The sequence below is a fragment of the Trichosurus vulpecula genome, chromosome 1, assembly GCF_011100635.1.
Source record: "Trichosurus vulpecula isolate mTriVul1 chromosome 1, mTriVul1.pri, whole genome shotgun sequence".
In the NCBI taxonomy this organism is placed as follows: domain Eukaryota; kingdom Metazoa; phylum Chordata; class Mammalia; order Diprotodontia; family Phalangeridae; genus Trichosurus; species Trichosurus vulpecula.
In genome coordinates this window covers 305,608,634-305,629,556 of record NC_050573.1, presented here as the reverse complement: position 1 = coordinate 305,629,556, position 20,923 = coordinate 305,608,634, and the positions used below count along the sequence as shown (strand labels likewise).

General features: G+C 37.3%; 1 protein-coding gene across 1 annotated transcript in view; it reads right to left on the bottom strand.

Moving 5' to 3' along the window:
- RALYL (RALY RNA binding protein like) overlaps positions 1 to 20,923 on the bottom strand; it is a 179,348-nt gene that overhangs the window by 89,822 nt on the left and 68,603 nt on the right. Inside the window, exon 3 of the mRNA XM_036742106.1 lies at positions 9,401 to 9,448. Coding sequence (XP_036598001.1) covers positions 9,401 to 9,448 — 48 coding nt within the window. The remainder of the gene's footprint in view (positions 1 to 9,400; positions 9,449 to 20,923) is intronic.

Here is a 20,923-nt window from a genome sequence, read left to right as displayed (position 1 = left end):
GGCATAAAATGAATGATACAGTAATTCCATTTCAAAAAAAAAGAATCCTTTCATGATAAGACACTCTGGGGAAAATTTAAAAACATCCTTACACAATGGAAAGAAGGAATATATAAAGCTAATTTTAAAACTGCTAGACAGAACTCCAAAGTACTTTGAGATTTTCTTATATCAGAGGTAAAATGTTCTGAAATGGAATAAACACATTCTGAGGAAAAAGCTGAGTGATATTTGGAAGGGAAGAAAGATGAAATAAGACAGTTCAAGAGGGTCAAGAGTCTGTGAGAGGTCCATTACAGCTAAGATACTCTTGGCATTGGCTGTGATATGAAAGTCAACACGTTACCGTTTGGGAAGATGAGGTTGGAAAAGGTTATAAAGGCCACCTATGTCTCTAAGGTCTTAAGGATAAAAAGGATCAACCAAACCCATTCCTAATTTCAATCATATAAGACCTTTTATATTTCATATGTCATGAATACAATCAAACATTACTGTGCTCTTATGAATTCCAAACCATAAAGCTACTAGGAGAGGACTACGGCAACAGCCATACCCAAGATCCAGATCTCTCCAGTGTGAAAGCTTCAGGTCTCTACGATGCAACTTAAAAATGCAACAAGATAAATCTATTTTTTATTTTTAGTTTACATCACTCAGTTCCACCAGTTTTTGGATTCCAAATTTTCTCTCCCTCCCTCTCCTCCCCCCTCACCTCCAAGATAGCATGTAATCCATGTAGGTTCTACATACACCTTCATGTTGAACTTATTTACATAGTAGCCCATTTGTAAAAAAAGAATTATAACCAATGGAATGAATCATGAGAAAGAAGAAACAAAACCAAAAAAGAAGGAAAAAAGAGAGCAGATAAAAACTCTATATTCTTACACTTTAAAAACAACTAACAAAATATTTTATAGGTGTGAGGGAAAAGAACATTAAAACTTCCAGAACTCAGTTTGTCCAATAATGTAAAGTGTACCACCTAAAGTAGCTGAATCTAATCTTGTCCCTGAAACAGTAATTATTCCTTTTCTTTGGAGGTGCAGTATTTCCCTTAGGGTATAGTCATTGGACATCAGAATTGAGCATAGGAACTGCTTGGTTTTTGCTTTTGTCTCCTCAGTGTTTAGAACAATGCCTGGCATACAGTGGATATTTAGTTCATGTTCTTATAGCTTCAGAAATGACCCTCATACCCTGAATATACTGGTCCTACCTTACAACAGAATTCTTCTCATGTTGAAATTAGATTTGTGTCTAAAGATTTGTTTTCAATAATCCCGTTAGTAAGGCACACCATTATCTTAAAAGCAGAAAACAGAGTTTTGGTAAAGTCAATTTTCTTGCCTAAAATTAACTGGGAATATATATGTGTGTATATATACATATATATATGTATGCATGTATACATATGTATGTGTATATAAATGTGTGTTGTATGTATGGTTATATACAATGTGACCAGCAAAGAAATACATATATGTATATGTGTGTGTATGTGTATGTATAATGGATATACAAATATATATGTGTCACCACATTGAAGGTCTTGACAATGAACTTGAGCATCATCATGTCATTGTTATTTCAGTATTCGTGTGTATGTGTGTGTGTGTGTGTGTGTGTGTGTGTTATTTGCTGTTCACATTACTAATAGGTGAGTGAGAAGAAGTCCTGGAGGTTTCACTCAGTGCTCTAGGCTGAGCACTGTACAAAATTTAAGTGATCAGAAATTATTGTGATGATTGACTCAAACTGGGAGGCTAGAGGAAGCAGCATGGTGTGGCTCTGCTAGTTACTGAGTGTTCTTGGGCAAATCACCTTGGTTCTGTTTTACAATTTCCTCATCTATAAAGTAAGGAGTGGTCCTTAGAATTTTAGAACTGCAAAGGACCTAAGTGATAAGAAAACCTGGGCAAGACACTTGGGAATATAGTGCTACATGAGGATACCTAGGTTGGCTTCCCACCTTAGGCACTTAACACTTAGGTGACCACAAGCAATTTACTTAACAGCTCCACAGCCTCCTTCTTCTCATCTGTAAAATGAAGATACCTACTTCATATGCTCTTTGGGAGGAAGGAACCTACTGTAACTCATATAAGCTCTGAGGATTCCCACTCCTCTCACGAATGACTCTCATTTCCCAGAGGAAGGCTACATCTCTCCTTTATGGTTCTAGGGGTGCCCAGGAGGAGGCAGAGATGATTCTCCAATGCAATCAACTAGATCCCCTCTTAGTGTACTCTCACTCAAGATTATCAGCTGGGAATTATTTTGTCAGTCAGTGTTAAGTTGCTTTTAGAAAAAAAGGTGCATATAAGGTGGTGCAGTAAGAACTGTTTGTAGAAAAATATACACCCAAATGTCTATGGCATATTCTACTAGAAGTACATACAGAATTCATGGGTAAGTGGGCTCAGGCTTAAAGCACATGTGGAGAAAGGGTTAACTCACACCTCCTGATTCCTGAAAGTCTCTTTCTCCCATTTGTGGGGTACTCAAAAGTATCCTTAGGCTTAGTGTAGTTTCTTTACTGGTTTTCCTATAGATCCAGGAATCTATGACCAGAGTGTCTTTGGCTCTAAATACAGACGTTATTGTCATCTGATTTGGAGAGACCAGTAATATACCAACGGGAAGACTAGAGGTCCAATATCCTTTGGACCCTTCAAAGCTGCTTGTCTAGTCAAAGGGAGAGGAGAGCAATGAGATGTGACCAAAACTGAAAGCAAGGTTTGTCCTCTCCACTTCTTCCAGACCAGCACACATTCCCATCCTTAATTTGGACCAATAGCTCTCACCTCAGTGGTTCAGGAAAGCCATTCTTACTCCACCCTTCTAAACTAGCTTTATGAATCATGACTAAGATTCCTTGGCCTATTTGAACCTTTTATTCTGTGCAAGGTCATTCCAATTCCAAGTACAACAGCACTTAGTCTATGATTGAAAGTAATTGATTGATTGGGTATCTTATCACTTATTTTAAGTGGTGTGAAATAACTTGATTGAACAAATCAATCAACCCAACTCTTATTTTCCCCTCCCAATTCTGACATTTGCTGTTCTCTGAGAGTAAGAATATATCACATGTTGGTGATAACTGACCAATTCACAACGTGGGAGAAGTATTTCTAAGTACATATACTTCCTGGCAGGACCCATTTGGACCAAGGCAGAGACTTTCAAAATGTTGCTTAAAGACACACTAGCTTTTTATTAAGCTAAGTATTAAGAAGTCTAATACAATGCCTTATCATCTTCAAGGGGGCCCACAATCTGAATGTTTTAACTATATCCTGGTGAATACATTAGGTACATTGAGATCAGAATGAAAATCTCAGCACAGCTGACATATGATTTTCCTAGTACATGTGTACAGCTATACCAGGAATGATACCATTGGCTTTACATTTTGTTGGTGTTTGAGCATCAGTCATATCTACTCATTGATTTATGTTTTGGAGTCTCTGAAGAGACTCACACAACCAATGCATCTCTCAACTGAGGGAGAAGACAAAGGAAACTTACCACCTACTAGAACTTTGGACCAGAAGAACACTGAAATGAATAAACAATGACATAATGCTTGAGTTCATTGTTAAGGTCATTCAAGACTTTCAAGGTGGTGACAGATTTCTATTGAGAAATCTTGGTGTTAATGGGACACACAAGTTGGTAGATGGAAAGCCACTCCATGCATAGTAGTAGGGAGACTGGGTCAGGTGTCAGTTTACGAAAAAATCCTAGAGGATGATGGAAGCCCCAAAAACACTATTCACTGAAATCATTGACTGCCTTTAGGTGGGTTAGTTGGACTCCCTGTTGCACAAATTGAGACTGATATTCATTCATCTCTGCAGGCTCCAATCTCAGCGACTAGTATCACCTGTCAGCCTGACAAGGCTATCTGACACAGACAATGGCTCAGAAAGATATTTCCAATGGATGAGACTTTGCATGCCATGCCTCATTTAACCAGGGTATTACTTTTTGGGGGTACAGTAGTTGTTTTTATTATTTTTCAGTGTCATTCCTTGCCACGAAAACCATACAATGGTAAATAATTTCACTTCCCATTTATTTCATATAATTTATTCAATAACCTGATATATTAGTTCTAGGATGGATAAGGAAACAATTCTAGTAATACCACATGCTTATTTTAAAAATAATTTATGCATATCTTCCATTATTCTGAAATAGGACAATAATTGTATATTTTAAGTACATTGATGGAAATTTTAATAATTATAATTTTGAAGTATTGCTTTTAAACTTTCAAATGTAAGGTAAAGAAATTCTTACATGACTTAACAGAATGTCCCATAAGCTCAAAATTGCTCTGAGACTTTTGGGACTCTGTAAAAGTCATGTAAGAATTTCCCCCCCTTAAATATCAAAGTATTAAAGTCATTTTTCAAAACCATACTTATAAAAATATACATTAAATATATTCAAAATACATTTATTAAGCTTAAAATTGAATTAAGACTTGCAAGATCCTACGTAATGGAATCCAATTGGGTCAAATGCTAATTGAAATGAGCATTAATAAACAGACAAAGCTTGTTGCTGTATTTCTCCAGTACTTGTGTGGGCTCAACACACAATGATACCCTGAAATCAATGATCTAAAACAACTTTAACTTGACCTAAGAGTTTTTCATTCACTGAAATTACATTGGGTTTGCTCCCATTTTTAATTAATGGTTAATTAATAGAACAAAATGGTTCTAGAACTGAACGACTGCTTATTATTATATTTAACTTTTTTAACTTTGTAAAAGCACTTCAGGCATGGCTGTTATTGTTTTTCTGTTAAGAAAACAATTTGGTGTTCACTAATTACACAGCATCTTTGCTGATATTAGTGGGGAAAAAAGGTTCAATTGCAATTGGTAACATTATAGTAAATGAAAACACTCCGTAAGGCTCAAACTTTTTCAGTTCTTTATACCAATTTACTTTGAGTGTATAAAGATTTTCATTTTTAAATTATGTGCAAAGATTTTACAATTGAAAAAGAATATTGTAGTGGGAAGGGCACCGGACTTGAAGTTCCTGAATCAGAATCCCAGCTCTGCCATTTACTACTTGGTGGATGTTGAGCAAAGTAAATCACTCTATAGGCCTCAGTTTCCTCATCCGTAACACAGGTGTTATCCCAGGTGATCTCTAAGGTTGATTCTAGCTCTGAATGATCCTGTACTATCTGTCCTTCTCTCTGACATGCACACGATTTGGAGAAAATATACAGGCCTATTAAGCAATTAAATTCTTCAGAATCCCTAATACTTGTAAGCCTAAAAAAATGGCTCAAGGTACCAGAGAGATCTCAATAACCTAGAATTTAATTGCTGTCTAAACATACACATGCATCTAGTGAAATGTTAGCCTTTCTATTATAACTATTCAAACCCATCCATTCAGGAACCCTCAGATTGAAAAATGATAAGTTGTAATTAGCTAGGGAATGAAAGTAACATAAATTGCTGTCGTGCTGAATCATTACAGGACTTTCAAATGGAACCTAAAAATTACATGATCCTTCATGGGGCTAGAAGATTGAGTCAGAGACAAGTCTTTAAAATGGCTGCTTTTAGTATTGCCAAAAGGACAAACTCCTAGCCAATGAGTGGAGAGCGATTAACGGTGGTCCATATATTCTTCTGGTTTGTAAACATAAAAAAGGAAACAAGTTCCATCTGGTCAGCTTTAGAAATGAAGATGAGAAAAAGGGGTAAAAATTTATGAATAAATGTAAGCAGAGTAGTCCTTACAAAAATCAGCATCAACAAAAAATAATTTGGCAATGGGACAAAAATTCTCTTTCCTCTTCATATGCTACCTCTCCTTTTTGTTTGGTTTTCTTGAGAATTGATGTTTACAGGGTAACTACTGAGGATATCTGCTACTGTCAGATGCTTACGTTCCCTTAAGAAAAATCTAGATGGTTAGAAACAGACAAATAACAGCACAGTAAATCTGTCATTTTTTGGCACTGATAAATTCAAGCACTCCTTCATTTATTTATTCAGTCATCAAACATTTATTAAGTTCCTACTACATATGTCTGACACTATGCCAGGTAATGGAGAAGACAGAAACATTAAAAAATATGACTTCACAGAGCTTAGAGTCCAGTAGAATACATGGCATACACAGAATTAGAAGAAGCTGAGAGTATTCCATCCAACTCATTTTACCAATGAGAAAACCAATAACCAAAAGGTTCAAGTGACTTGTCCAATAACAAAATTAGCAAATTAGAGAATAAGAGACATGAAGGAGTGAGTAACTAAAACCTAGGTTTTCTGACTCCTAGTGGAGTATTCCTTGGATATTTATAAAGACATGCAGGTAGAAATCTTTTAGAAGTTGGAGGTAATCTAATGCATAATGAGGACAATGTTATGAAGTATGAATATTCCTATAGTTTAAATATCTATGATTTTATTGGTATGGATACTCTGTCTGCCATGCCAATGAAGAGTACAAGCCATCTATGATTTAGTTATTCACCTTTGCAAAGTTATACTTGCTGAAAAATTCATCACTCTGTATCTGACCTGCTATGAACCTCTCCAAAATTAGCCAGATCTTTGGATGACAGACATACATTCTGCTGCTCAGTCCATCCTCAAAGCCTGTCACCTTGGTAGAATCTGCTATAGTTTGAGTTCTACTGGGACAATTTAAGGGTCACCTCTGCGCCTCACAATTACTTGGTTAAAAATAATAGCTATAGAATATGAGGCAATGTATATTCATTGAATAATAAGATATTCATAGTCCCAAGTTTAGTGCTCTCCACATTAAGGAATCAATAAAAGCTGTAGCAGAAACATTTAAAAATCTAATTATCATCAATATGGAATTATAGAATACTAGAAACAAGGTCTAAAGATTATCCTTTATAACTGTGGTACCCATAATAGATTTTTTAAAATGCAGCTTAACCTTCTTATCACTCCTGGGAGATCTATTAAATTCTTAAGAATTATAAGAATAGCTTGGGAAAATCTTTCTGAAAAGGAAAGTTTCTTTACAAACTAAGTTAATATTTGGATACAAAAAATCAGCTTTCTCCTGTATAAGTTACAGATGATATGGCGAAAGGCATTCGTCAAGGACATTTCCATAGATATTTTATACAGCAATAATTGTGAATGAAATATACATTTAATGATACTTGTGGTTAGTTTGCTCAGTTATTATGAACATAGTATCAGTGAGGCTGTGGTTAGAGTTCCAATTGTGATATGAACAAATTAGTTTTCCTTTGTTACTGGTCACAGATTATACACCCTATTCCTGCCTCTCCATCTTACAAATTAATGCAGTTAGTCACTCTGTCTAGCAGGACTGGTGCACATCAGTCCCTTAAAGAAGATAATATAATGGATACCACCCAGTTCTGGGTGCCACATTGTAGGAGGGACATAGTATAAGCTAAAGTTTCTAGAGAAGGCCAGTCACTCTACAGGAAAACTATGTGGAACAATTGAGAATGTTTACTATGGAGAACAGAAGATTTAAGAAGGTACATGAGAATAGTCTTTCAGTATTTGAAGGGCTTTTGTGTGGAAAAGGGATTAGAATTGTTCTATTTGGCCCAGCAGAGTGGAAATGAGTAGAAGTTAGGAAGAAGTACATTTTGGCTTTGTCCTAGGTCTTCTTTTTTTCTCTATATACTCTTTCCTTGGATTATTTTATCAGCTCCCATAGATTCAGTTGAGCAGCTAGGTGCCACAATGGATAGAGTGCCAGGCCTGAAGTCAGGAAGATTCATTTTCCTGAGTTGAAATCTGGCCTCAGACACTTATTATATGTGTGATCCTGGGCAAGTCACTTAATCCCGTTTGCCTCATTTCCTCATCTATAAAATAAGCTGGAGAAGAAAGTGGCAAACCACTCCAGTATCTTTGCCAAGAAAACCCCAGATGGGGTCATGAAGAGTTGGACATGACTGAAACAACTGAACAAAAACAAACCATATGTTCAATTATTATTTGATCATTCAATATCATCCACCTTTGTAGATGGTTCTTAGATTTATGCAGATCTATATATCCTAGTCTCTCTTGAGCTCTAGCCCTATATCACAAATGGCCTATTGGATATTTTGAACTGGATATCTGGAGGTATCTCAAACTCAACATGTCTAAAATGGAACACATTATCTTTCCCTTATCCCCACCCTTATTGTGAACTTCCCTATTACTAACAAGGATACCACCACCCTTCCAGTCACTCAGGTTCAGAACCTTGGTTTTATTCTGGACTTCCGACTCTCACTCTTTCTACATGTACAATCACCTGCCAAATCCTGTCATTTCTTTATCTGCCACATCTCTCACATACGCACCTTTTCTCTATTCACACAGCCACCACCTTAGTATAGGCCCTCATCACCTCTCTCCTGGACTACTGAAATAATCTTTTGGTTGGCCTCACTGCCTCAAGTCTCTCCACATGCCAATATATCCTCCACAGACTCATGAAAGTGATTTTCCTAAAGTACAGGTCAATCGGCCACAAAATATTTGTGAAACGCTTACTATGTGTCAGGTATATTAGATAATTATATTTTAGACTGTGCTTATTTTCTTTTAAGGACATCTTTAGACCTAAGAAAACATTTTCAAGGGACATGGGAAAAAGAACACATAAAGTTACAGAAGCTTCCTCCACTAATGAACATCACAACTTATCTATGACTCAGTATATGAGTCTTTGGGGGTTGATTGAAATCAAATGACTTAGGAACTGTTTCATTTTCTGTCTTTGTAGTCCCAGAACCTAGCATGGTATCTGGCACACAATAGTTGTTTAGTAAATGTTTTCCTAATGAATGAATGAAATAGGTGTATTTTAGCAGAATAGAGAAACACTTCCTGCTTTTGTAAAATTCCTTTTGGGCTCTAAGAACTTTTGAATTTTTCTTCAAGGATTCTCAAGAGCACATGACAATCAGGAAAAAAATTTTATATAAAAATGTAAATCTTTTTCAAACATTCCTTAATTTATAATAAGATAATAAGATAAGCAAGCATCTCCAAAAATCTTTAAAGTCTGAAGATACTTTAGAAAATGTTTAAATGTTTAGGGACTGTTTTTGCCTTTTTTGCATCTCCAGCGCTTGGCACAGTGCTGGGCACAAAGTATGCATTTGATAAGTGCTTATTGACTTGAAAAATGTAGGGTTAATAGCTTCATCCTCTGGAAGACTTTTTTTTTGACACAGTGGGAAGGGTTCCTTTTTGTTTAATTTAAAAAAAATACATCTTTTAAAAGTAGATCAAGAAACATCTATGAACAAAATGCATGAAGCATTTAAACACAAAACCATGCAAAATAAAGGGTCACTGAGGAGTAAAGCCCAACTTACCGATTGTAGAAATCATCTCTGTAGTAATCATAATCAAAGACATAACCACTGCAAAGGGAACACAAAAACAATCATCAGTTGGAATTCAGTAAACTTATGGCTTTGTGGTATTACAATATTGTTGACTTTCTTATTTCAGACCAATTTTCGATATATTTATTTATAAATTGAGTTTATAGTGTAATATACACATTTAATACAAAGGTATATAAAGCTACTCTCAATTTTTTACAAATATGAAATAATAATTTCCATTGGCAAGTTAGAAGATAATAATGAATAGTAAAATGAATAAGCACTATGTAACTTGGGAGGGATGTGAGGGTTGTCTGAATCTGTTATTTTATCAGTGTAGGAAATCCCACTGAGAAAACTCCTTCCTTCAAAAGCAAATCATAAATTAGCATGCGCTATTCTACTTAGGATCTCAGAGATTTGCTTGGGGACAATGAAAGGTTAAATGACTTGTCCAGGGCCACAATACCAGGACACATCAGAGGTGGGACATGAATCCAGGTCTTCCAGAATCTGAGGCTAGATCTGTATGCCCTCCACAATGCTGTCTTTCATGTTATGTAACATAATGAATATATGTAATGAATGGCCCTTCCCCTGCTCAAAGGGAGAAGATACTATAACTTTCACTAGTTTTTCTTTCCATATGATCAGTTAATAGAAAGCAGAGAAGATGAGAGAAAAGACTTAATGGCTCACTGATAATGTGTATGATAAATGGAAATGTGGCTGTTTCAGAAATTTGGCACTTTTACATTCAGTTAAGAGTGGGGTCCATACCATAAAAGGGAAAAGAAGCTAAGAAAGTTTCATCTGAGTGTTATGAATAACAATATAGTCTTCTAAGTCTTTTTAAAAAGAAGGTTCAGGTAGTCATCAATGAGATAGATTTGAACAACCAGAAAATCAAGACAGATGGGTGAAAGTATAAAATAAAGAAACCCATAAACATTTGCACAACAAAAGAAAACATAGGGAGTGTAGGTAAAGCTAAAAGTCCCCAAATCTTAGCTTTGTAACAGATGGAATATTTTCACTGGCAGGAAATGATTTTATTTTTACCAACTCCACTTACTCTAATCAATTTTGGTTCTGATTTTGTCACTTTTTTAATTGCAAAAGCCTTAAAGTACTACTGAGCTCTGTGGCTTCCTTTAAGTCCCAACCAAAATCCCACCTTCTACAGGAATCCATCCCCAGCCTCTCTTAATTCCAGTGCCTTCCCTCTGTTAATCATTTACTATTTGTCCTATATAGCTTACTTTGTATTTATGTGTTTGCATGCTGTCTCCCCCATTACTGTAAGCTCCTTGAAGGTAGGGGATGTCTTCCCTCTTTTTGTACCCTAGTATTTGGCACATAGTAGGCACTTCATAAATATTTATTGATTGGCTGAGTGATTAAAGAAGAGCCACAATACCAAGTGCTTAGGTTCTTGTTATTGTTTGTAGTTACATTGCTGGTTGACAAAATAATGACTTCTGAAACATATATACATATACATACATGCACATTATAATCTATGTATATATATATGCATGTGTATATATATATATATATATATATGTATATAGTAAAAGTCTGATACACAGTAATATCCTTAGTCTATCAGCCATGATGGTTCTGACTTCATTGTACTTATATCAGTAATATACTTGGAAACAGCTTTTTAACTTTTCCCCTTCTTATTCTTGGAGCTCAACCACTGAAAATCTTCATAGGAATTCTCCTGAGTAGACACATTAAATTCACTTAATACAAAGGGCAGAACCATTGCTCCCTCTATGTTTGCACCATGACATGTGCTAACTGATGAAATGATCCAGAGAACTGAGGGTAAAAACCCCATTTTGTCTAATACATATAGATAATCAAGACAAGTGATTTTTACTGCAATTATTCAGATAATTACTTTAGTTTACTTTGGGTAAAAAGATTCTAGACAGACAAATGAAATTAGGTACTTTAAGAAGAAATGGTCCATAGAATAAATAATAGGAGGAAAATATGCTCATACAGCAGGGGATAACATGAAGTATGAAGCTGCTTTTTTATCCTTATTATTAGGTCTATCTGTCCTTCCATTTTCTTTTGGTCCATTACCCTTGTTCTAGAGTAATTTACCTTCCTCTCTACCAGTGGCCTGGTCAGCCACTTTGGTGTGTGTGTGTGTTTTCCAAATCTGTCTCTATTGTTTTATTGTTCTTCTCGCTGTAGTAATGCTAAACACTGAGTAATCAACACCATCTGCCTTCTATTCTTGTGTTCAGTACTTTCAGTCATGTCCAACTCATTGTGACTCCATTTTGGGCATTTCTTGGCAAAGATCCTGGAGCAGTTTTCCATTTCCTTCTCCAGCTCATTTTACAGATGAGGAAACTGAGGAAAACAGGGTTAAATTACTTGCCCAGGGTCACACAGCTAGGAAGAGTGTGTGAGGCTCGATTTGAACTCAGGAAGATGAGTCTTCTTAATGCCAAGCACAGTCCTCCAGCCACTGTGCTTCCTGACTCCTGGCTCAGCACTCTATCCACTGCACTACCTAGTTGCCCTATGCATCTTATTTATACATAGTTAATTGCATGTTATCTTCCCCACTACGATGTGAGCTCCTTGATAGGAAGAACCATATTTTTGCCTTTCTTCATGTTCAGAATAGAAACAGAGCTAGAATTAGATGTTTAAAAACCTTCCCGACCCTCCTACAATTTCATGCTATCACCTTATCCCTCTCTTTTTTATGCTAAACTTTTAACAACAGAAATCTATACTTGCTCCTGCCATGGTCTCATTACCAACTCATTCTTCAGTCTCTTTCAATCTAATTCTTCCATAGCGCTGAAATTAACTACTGAACTTATAACAAAAACATCACCATCAATCACCACCATCATCATCATCTTCTTCATCATCAACCGCCTCTTTTCAGGTCCTATTCTTCTTGACTTCTCTGTAGCACTTTACAGTGTTAACCATCCACTCCTTCTTGATATTCTCCTTCCACAGTTTCCCTGACATTGTACAAAGTCATTCTCTTGTTTATCTTGATTGTCCTGGCTGGTTTCTTTTCCTCATCCCACATCTTAAATGTGGGTCTTCTCTAATGCTCAGTTCTCATCCCTCCTCTTCTCTGCTTTAGAAATATTTTGCATTGCTATGATTTCAATTATTAAGTCTACTCAAATAATTCCCAGGCCTATAAATCTTGCCCTGAACTTTTCCATGAGCTTCAATTTTGAAATTTCAATTACTTAGTGAATACTTCCAATGAGATATCTCACAGTTAACTCAAACTTATCATGGTCGAAAATGAATTTATTATCTTCTCTTTACAACCAGTTCCTCCTCATAACATTCATTTTGCTCATGATGCACCTTTCTCTCAGTCAGCCAAGTTTGTGACTTTGGTAGGGATCTCCTAATAGATTTCCCTTCCCCTAGACTTTTCCTTATCTAGCCCATTCTTCACTCCTCCACCAGAGTAACCTTTACTATAGAAAGGTCTGACCATTTTACCTCACTACTCAAAAACTTTGCATAACGCCTCACTGCTACCAAATAAAACACAACCTCTTTGGCCTGACATTGAAGCTTTTTCATTCTCCTCCCTGCACTTACCTCCAACCTATCAAACTTAATATATTACTCCATTTTCTGTACTCATTTTTTTCCCAAGCAAAATGAAATGCTAGCTGTTTCTTGATCTCAGCTATGTTTCTCCCATATCCATACTTAGAATGATCTTCTCACTATTATCTGCACCTGATGAAAATCTCCCCTTTTTCACAATTCAGTTTTCATGGCTCCTTTCCATGAAGTCTTTCCTGATCTCTCTAAGTGCTCTGTCTCTCTTTAATTTTCTCATATGGTAGGTGTTTAGTAAATCCTTTCTCCCTCCTTCCCTTCCTCCCTTCCTCCTTCCATCCCTTCCTCCCTCCCTCCATTCTGTAACAACAATGTTGCTAGCAGCTGCTACAGAGGTGTAAGACCAATAATACTAGCACATAGAAGGGCTACTAGCACAAGTTCTTTGATCTGATTTTCTAAGGAAAGCAACTTTAAAGGGTTAACAATCTCACTTTAATCAAACATACATTTATAATTCACTTAATTCAGGGGGAAAAGCCAGAACCCTGAACTTCAGAGCAAATACAAACAGAAATTACAGACAGAAAATGTCAACAGATCAAATAGCACAAACCAGTAGACAGGCTTCTAGCTTTCTGTCCAACATTTCAGTACATGGTTACCAGGGAAGCACTAACATCTGGGTTTTCAAGATGGGAGGCTCCTTAACAACGGCTACCCAGTCTTGTCCGGTCAAATAACACATCACTCTTCCAATGAGTGAGAGCTCCAAACAAAACGCTAACCTCTGAGTTTATATACCCTGTTCAGGGTCAAAGGACATCACAACCATGCGACTGAAACCTATGTGAACTAGGCTTTCCCTTGAAGTAAGCAGGTCATCAAAGACTCCCAGTCTAATCAAAGAAAAAAAGGCCAGACTCATCAAAGGTACCTGATTACAACAATGCTCCAAAAGAGAAAACAGTAAAAAAGTCTCATCTTAATTACCAATATTCCTTCCTTCCTTCCTTCCTTCCTTCCTTCCTTCCTTCCTTCCTTCCTTCCTTCCTTCCTTCCTTCCTCCCTCCCTCCCTCCCTTCCTTCCTTCCTTCCTTCCTTCCTTCCTTCCATTTATTGTTATCTCCTTTATGTATTTCTGTTATGTCTTGCATTACAATTATCCAAGTGTTGGTCTTATCCTTTGGGTAGCAACTTTGTTGGGGTAGCAACTGTGTTTTGTTTCATCTTTTTATGTGCCTCATAAAATGCACTGTACATAATAGGCACTTAACCCATTTGATGAATGAGTGAATGAAGCATTCCTTGATAGAAATCCTTCTACTTTGCATTCAAGAGAGGATGAGGTGGCCTTCTCTTTTTTTTTTGCCTGGGGGTGGGAGAGGACAAAAGATTTATTGTTCAGATTTATCATCTTCAATCACTACTGTACCTTAGGCGAACATACTTCCTAAGATTATATAGCTAGCATATTAGATCTGTATCTGTGTGTGACTGATAAGCTTCATGGTGCTAACAGGACCATGGTTACAGATTTAGCTCTCTCTCATCCCCAATGTTTTTCTGATATGTAGCCCAACATTTTGTTTTACTAATTTCCAGATAAATTCACATCATAAAGTCAAGAGCGTAAAATCCCCCACAAATAGATTTGTAACTTAAGAATTATGACAAACACTTATTTACATTAATCATGAACGGCACTTGATTGTTTTGAAGACTAAGGTTTTTCTTAGGACTTCCGAAGCATCAGTCAACACAGGTAAATACCATGAAAGTTAGGAAGTATTTCTAGGAGTAAGCAGACAGGAAGAGACAGGAACTCAAAGCTGAGGCCAGGCGAGACCCACACCACAGTGGCCTGTATCATGTGCATGATGTTTTTTTTTCCAGTGACCTTGCTTCCCTCATTATTCCTTTTTCTGTTTTGACTCTTCACAGGCAAGTTCTCTTAAACTTTCTTCTCTCTTCCCCTCCTTTGCCACCCATTCTTAAGTTATCATAAGCAAACATAACCAATAAATACTATCAGATTCGTATTTCCATAAAAATAGAGATAACATTTCTATAGTGCTCTAAGATGTATAAAACACTACATATATTATTTCACTGAATCCTCCCAACAACCTTCTGAGGTAAATCCATGATTAATCCCATTTTACAGATGAAGAAATCAAAGGATGATTCAAACACAAGTCTTCCTAACTTCAAGTCCAGTGCTCTACCCACTCTGCTGCCTAGCTGCTTTATAGTAATATTGATAAGGAAGTCTAATCCCATTAGGAAAGTACCATTCATTTCAATGATACTATTTTCACCCTACTCCCCTCTACCCCTTCATGTCACTTTCTTCTTCCCTATAGAGAACCTCTCTTGCAAAGATGTGAATCTAGGGTAGTTTGCCCTTAAGATGACATTTTATAACACATTCCTGCCTAAGGCCATTTAAAAAATTTTAGATTTTCACAGTACCAATTAAAGAAAATGACAAAAATAAGAATTTGTTTCATGCATAGAAGAAATAAACCCAGGGAGGGTCAAAGCTGTTTGCAGACAGGAGTCAGACCCAGAGTCTCATACTTTAATAGCCACCAGGCTTAAAAGCCTTTAACTTCTTCTGGAGCTAATCTAATTTTATTAGTTGCCATCTACCCATTCTAAAAAAGTGATTTGCCATAGTTATAGGCCAAACACTATTTTTGGTTTGTACATTTTGCATTTTAAATTCATTCTATTTTTGCAATTTTCATTTTACTTTTCAATCTGTCCTCATAACTGATCAAATACTCACAATAAAACCTAGTGGGAAGTCAGAAGTTCCAAGGACTTTCAGGCTGTTCTGTTTTATTACTTTTTGTTGATGATTAAATTTGAAGAGGTCAAAGCAACTATCTTAGAATTTAATATAAACACTTTCATTTGTAGAAGAAGCCACATCTCATTGGATTTTTGCAATATAAGAGATTAATTTTTATCTAATTCTTTTTACAGTCCCAAAATCTGTTCCATATGAACAGACTAATTCTTCTTTTGATGTTTCTGGTGAGCTTCATTAGAATAGAATCTTTAGGATACATGCATATTTCTCAGCAGAAATATAAATAACAATTTAATAATACCTTTATGGGCAGACGTTCTGCCAGTAGGCCCCCACTGCTAGAGCTTTCCCTAGGAGTGTAAGGAAATAAACAGGTCCCTACATAGAAATGTCTCTCTTAGGGACAGCCCCTCTCTGAGAGGCAATGATTGGTTTTGGGAAGAAATGTATGAATGCGGTATCAGGTAGACTTTCTGTTCTAGTCGCAAGCCCTGACAAGGGAAGGAGGGGAAAGCATGCCATCCAGCAGCCATTTCAGAGTGGATTTCCCACTGCTCAGAGATTACAGTGAATTCAAAGCCATTTGGAAGGTTTTAGATATAACGCACCAAAGGACTTTGATAATGGATCCCAAACTCATCCCTGTGGTAAAGTAGTCCGAATTATATAGATTAGAGCACATAAAATATGGTGTAGGAAATAATCCATCCATTTCTACTCAATCAGTTCATACACTAAGTGACTTGTTAAGTAGTATTAAAGTCTACATAGATATTAAAGGGAAAACTGTTTACTAAAAATCTAATGATAATGGAAGAGACTAAGGATGGGATCATAGATCCCATCTAGATCATAAATCTAGAGCCATACATTTTGCATACAAATCCTTTATTTTACAGATGAGGAAACTAAGGCCCAGAGAGATAAATGATTTGCCTAAAGGTTACACAGATAGCAAGTAACAGAATCAGGATTTGAACTCAGGTGCCATGACTCAAAGTTTAGCTCTCTCTTTACTGTACCATTGGGTTTATGAGAAGTTCTCATTTACAATATGTTTAAAGAGAATTATTTTGCTTTTCAGTGTGACAAAAAGCTGGTCTGGAGTCATTTTCTGCTTAAGATTTCTTTAAAATAATAATAAATTAACCTAAAATTAACCAGCATGCTTCCACATGATAGTGATTAAAATAAAAATAAAAAGTCCTTATTACAATTATTGGTTGCCACTTCTCTACTAATTAGTTTTTTTTCATTTTGGGAATAATATAACCAGATTGAAGAGACCAGGATATGTACATATACATACATATATGTATACATATATATATACATACATACATCTGTATACACACACAATCACACACATACACACGTGATATAAATTACCTCCCCCTGCTTCCCCCACCTCCTCCCATGCCCTGATCTGGCTGCTCCCATTTACAGGGCATTCCAGCAGAATACTGAGAACAGGAAAGGTACTCAATAAATATTTGCTGATTAGATTTGCTCCCAGCATCCCCATGGAGAAGCTTTATTTGATGCAATCTATACTTTCAGCCTAGCAAAGCCTAGAAATTCAAGCACATGGAGAGATTAAAGAATCACAACCATGACTACCGCTAAACTCTTAACCTCTGGCTGGTTTCCTTCAGTAACCTATCAAGCTGTTGTACAAAGGCTGCAGGCTATCCCTTGTGTTATTATTATAGATGACAGGTAGAAAAAGTACACTTTATGTGCCCTTCTATTTTATAACCGTGACACCTCTTTGTAGACTAGGTACTCCCAGCTCTCCCTATTACCTCTCCTTGTGATTCTCTGCTCTCCACATGACCTGCCTTCCTCTAAAAAATTCTAAGATTTAATATAATAAGAAAGACACTTACATCCTTTCTCCATTGCTCAACTTGTATCGTTCAGTACAATTTAAGCCTTTGAGGATAGCATTTGTTTCGTTTTAGTTTTGTATCCTCAGTGCCATGTACATAGTAGCTGCTAAATAAATATTTGTTGAATTGAATCTGGGGGCACATCCTTCAAGTTCCCCCTTTTTTGGCCTAACAATTCAAGAACCAGCATCTGATACCTTGTCACATTCTATCCTTTTACGAATGTAGTTTCTCAAGGATTTTATCCATTTTCTTGGAAGGCCATCATCATTTATAGAATAGATTCCCAGGAGTAGCACTGCTCACAACCCAAGGACACAGATGCTAAAGTGTGTGCAGGGATAACAGGATCCATTCCACCATCCCCTGATGATACTAGCTGCCCCCTACCCGGCATGGGAAAAGACAGATTCCCTTCATCCATTTAGGGGCTGTATACTGTAGCAGTAAGAACCATCATGGGAGGATGGAGGAGATGAACAGCAGAGAGAAATTAACAAAGAACCATATCAGCAGGAAACAAGATTTACCAGGGGTAGGAAGAGTGAATAATTCCTGATAGCCTTCATGCTCCATATAGATCTACAGAATTTCAAGACAATAGAAGGACACCTCTCCCTGACCCAGTACCTTTGGGAACCCCTGTGATAGAAGAGTGTGGGGAAAATTCACACAGGATAGACAACCATGGACTATATCCTTTACCACGGTTCCTAAATATAAGACCATAGATTTAAGGGTAGAAGGGATCATAGAGCTCATCTAGTTCAATCATCTAATTTCCTATGTGTGGAAAGTGATTCCTAAACAGGTTAAGTGACTTGGGCAAGGTCATATGGAAACTGAATGGCAGAGCTAGGATTTGAATTCTGATCCTTGATTCCAAATACAATGTACTTTTTAATGTACCACAGTGCTTCTTAATAGTTTCTCAGCGATTACAGAATAAAGTCCACTGTACTCTGTCATTCAAGACCTTCTATGATATGACCATTATCTATCTCTCCAACCTCCCCTCAAAGCTTTCCACTTTAGGTAAAGTAAAACTTGTTCCCTGAATATGCCACACACATGCCTGACTCTCTTCCTGCCACTGGCCACGTCTCACCTTATCTTGACTTTCATTCAGTGCCCCACTGTCGTTCCCTATTCCTCTCTGACTATACCAGCTCACAGTGACCTTGCCTTCCATGGAATGCTTAATAATCTGTTAGCTGTGCTGCACATGGAGGTGAACCTGGTGAGCATTCATTTAGCACTTGGCACAAGATACCTCATTGTTATTTGCTTTTACGCTCTTCATCCAAACCTATTCCCCATCAACAGTATATTCTCAAGGACAAGTCACATTGTGTAGGGCAGTGAATGACATGATGAACTGGATTGATGGTACCCTTTAGGTAAAAGTTTCAGTTGAGTGATAGGGTCAGAAAGCAGGCTGTAAAGAATAGGGGAGATAGTGAGAGGAGAGGAAGGGAAGGCAATGACTTCAGATGGCTTTCCTAGGAGTGAGAAAGGAATGAGAGATATAGAATGATAGCCTGCTTGGAAGGATAGGGGGGTCTTGAGAAGTGAAAATGCTGTGAACAGGTGCTGTCCCACTGGAGTGGGGTAGAGATTCAAGTAGGTAGAAATAAAAGAATGGCTTTGTTGTAGTTGAAGCATAGTTGTGCTTAGGGGAATATGGACTGAACCTGGGATCTTACTGGTATTCAGAAATTCCACATGAGGAAGGAAGATAGGATGTAAAAAAAATCTATTAAACACCTACTATGTGCCAGGTACTATGTTAAGCACTTTACAAATATTATCTTATTTGATCCTCATGAGAACCCGTGATAGGTGTTATTATTACTGCAATTTTATAGATAATGAAATTGAGGCAGATAGTAGGTAAGTGATTCGCCCAGAGTCACGCAACTGGTAAGTGTCTGAGGCTGGATTTGAACTCAGGTCTTCCTGATTCCAGGCCCAGCTCTCTATCCATTGTGCCAGCTAGCTGCCATTACAAATGCAGGTCAGCATTTCTCTGCAACTTATAGTCTTAAGTACAAGTTTAGTGATTTGCCTAGGGTTACACAGACCTTTCAGAAGTGCAACTTGAACCCAGTTCTTCCAGCTTGGAAGCCAGCTCTTCATCTGCTCTGCCATATTGTTTCTTGATTGCATGTCTTATTCTAGGACTTTATAGTAGCAAGTGAGTAGGAACAAAGGAGATGGATGGTAGGAGTGATCCAGGACTGGGCATTGGCAAGGTATGAATGGTAAAGGAAGGAAAGTGAAGGCAGAGCACAAGTGATTGCCTGGGAAGATATTGAGGGGGGAGGATAGGTTAAGGATACAGAATAGGTTCAGAAGTAAAATATAGGGAAAGATTAAATGACAGGAGATTCTCATTAGATAAAAGAATTTCAGTGTTCTTGATTAGAGAAGCAGAATGCTCCCGAGTGACAGTGAGGCAATAGGTGTGGCCATCCCTCTGTGGGTGAGGTAGAGAGAAGTCAGTCATGGGACCTGTACTGATTGAAAAACTGGGAGGTTCTTAATTTCCTCACTGATGGCAAGTGTAACCCCTCTAAACTTTAGAGGTGATATTCATGAGTGGCTATGGCTGAAAGGAAAAAAAAACACATCCCCAGTGGCCAGCATTCTGGTGATGAATACATCCTAATTAAGCCAGGCTGGTTTTCAGAAGATAAACATGCACAGTCTATCGTCAGTGACATAGTCAAAACATTTAGAGCTTAGCAAAGCTGTCAGCATTTGTGCCTCGCTGGAATAGCCTTCCTACTATTTTCTGTAATACAACATAATAAAGCATGAGAGAAAGGCTTTAGAGGAAAGGATTGAAGAAAGTCCTCAGCATGGAGAGTGGGCTTAAGATCTTATCTCTACACACAGGCCCTGCTTGTGCCTCTTCTCTTGTGCCTATTCATTCCTCTGCTTTTAGATAAAGGAGAATGAAGATGGCTGTGACTTTGTGAGCTTTTTCAAAAGGTCAGAAGAGCAAGCAATACAAGTCTTAGAAGTGTAAGGGATGGAAGCCATGCCAACTCAATCTGCAAGCCAGACAGTGAGGCACCAGGTCTCAAGTGATGTGCCTGACCCAGAGATGCAGACTCACACATCTGTTAGCTATGCTGCATATGGAGGTGAACTTGGTGAGAAAAATGATATGTAGAAATGACTTTAAGTCTGAGCCCACTTTCC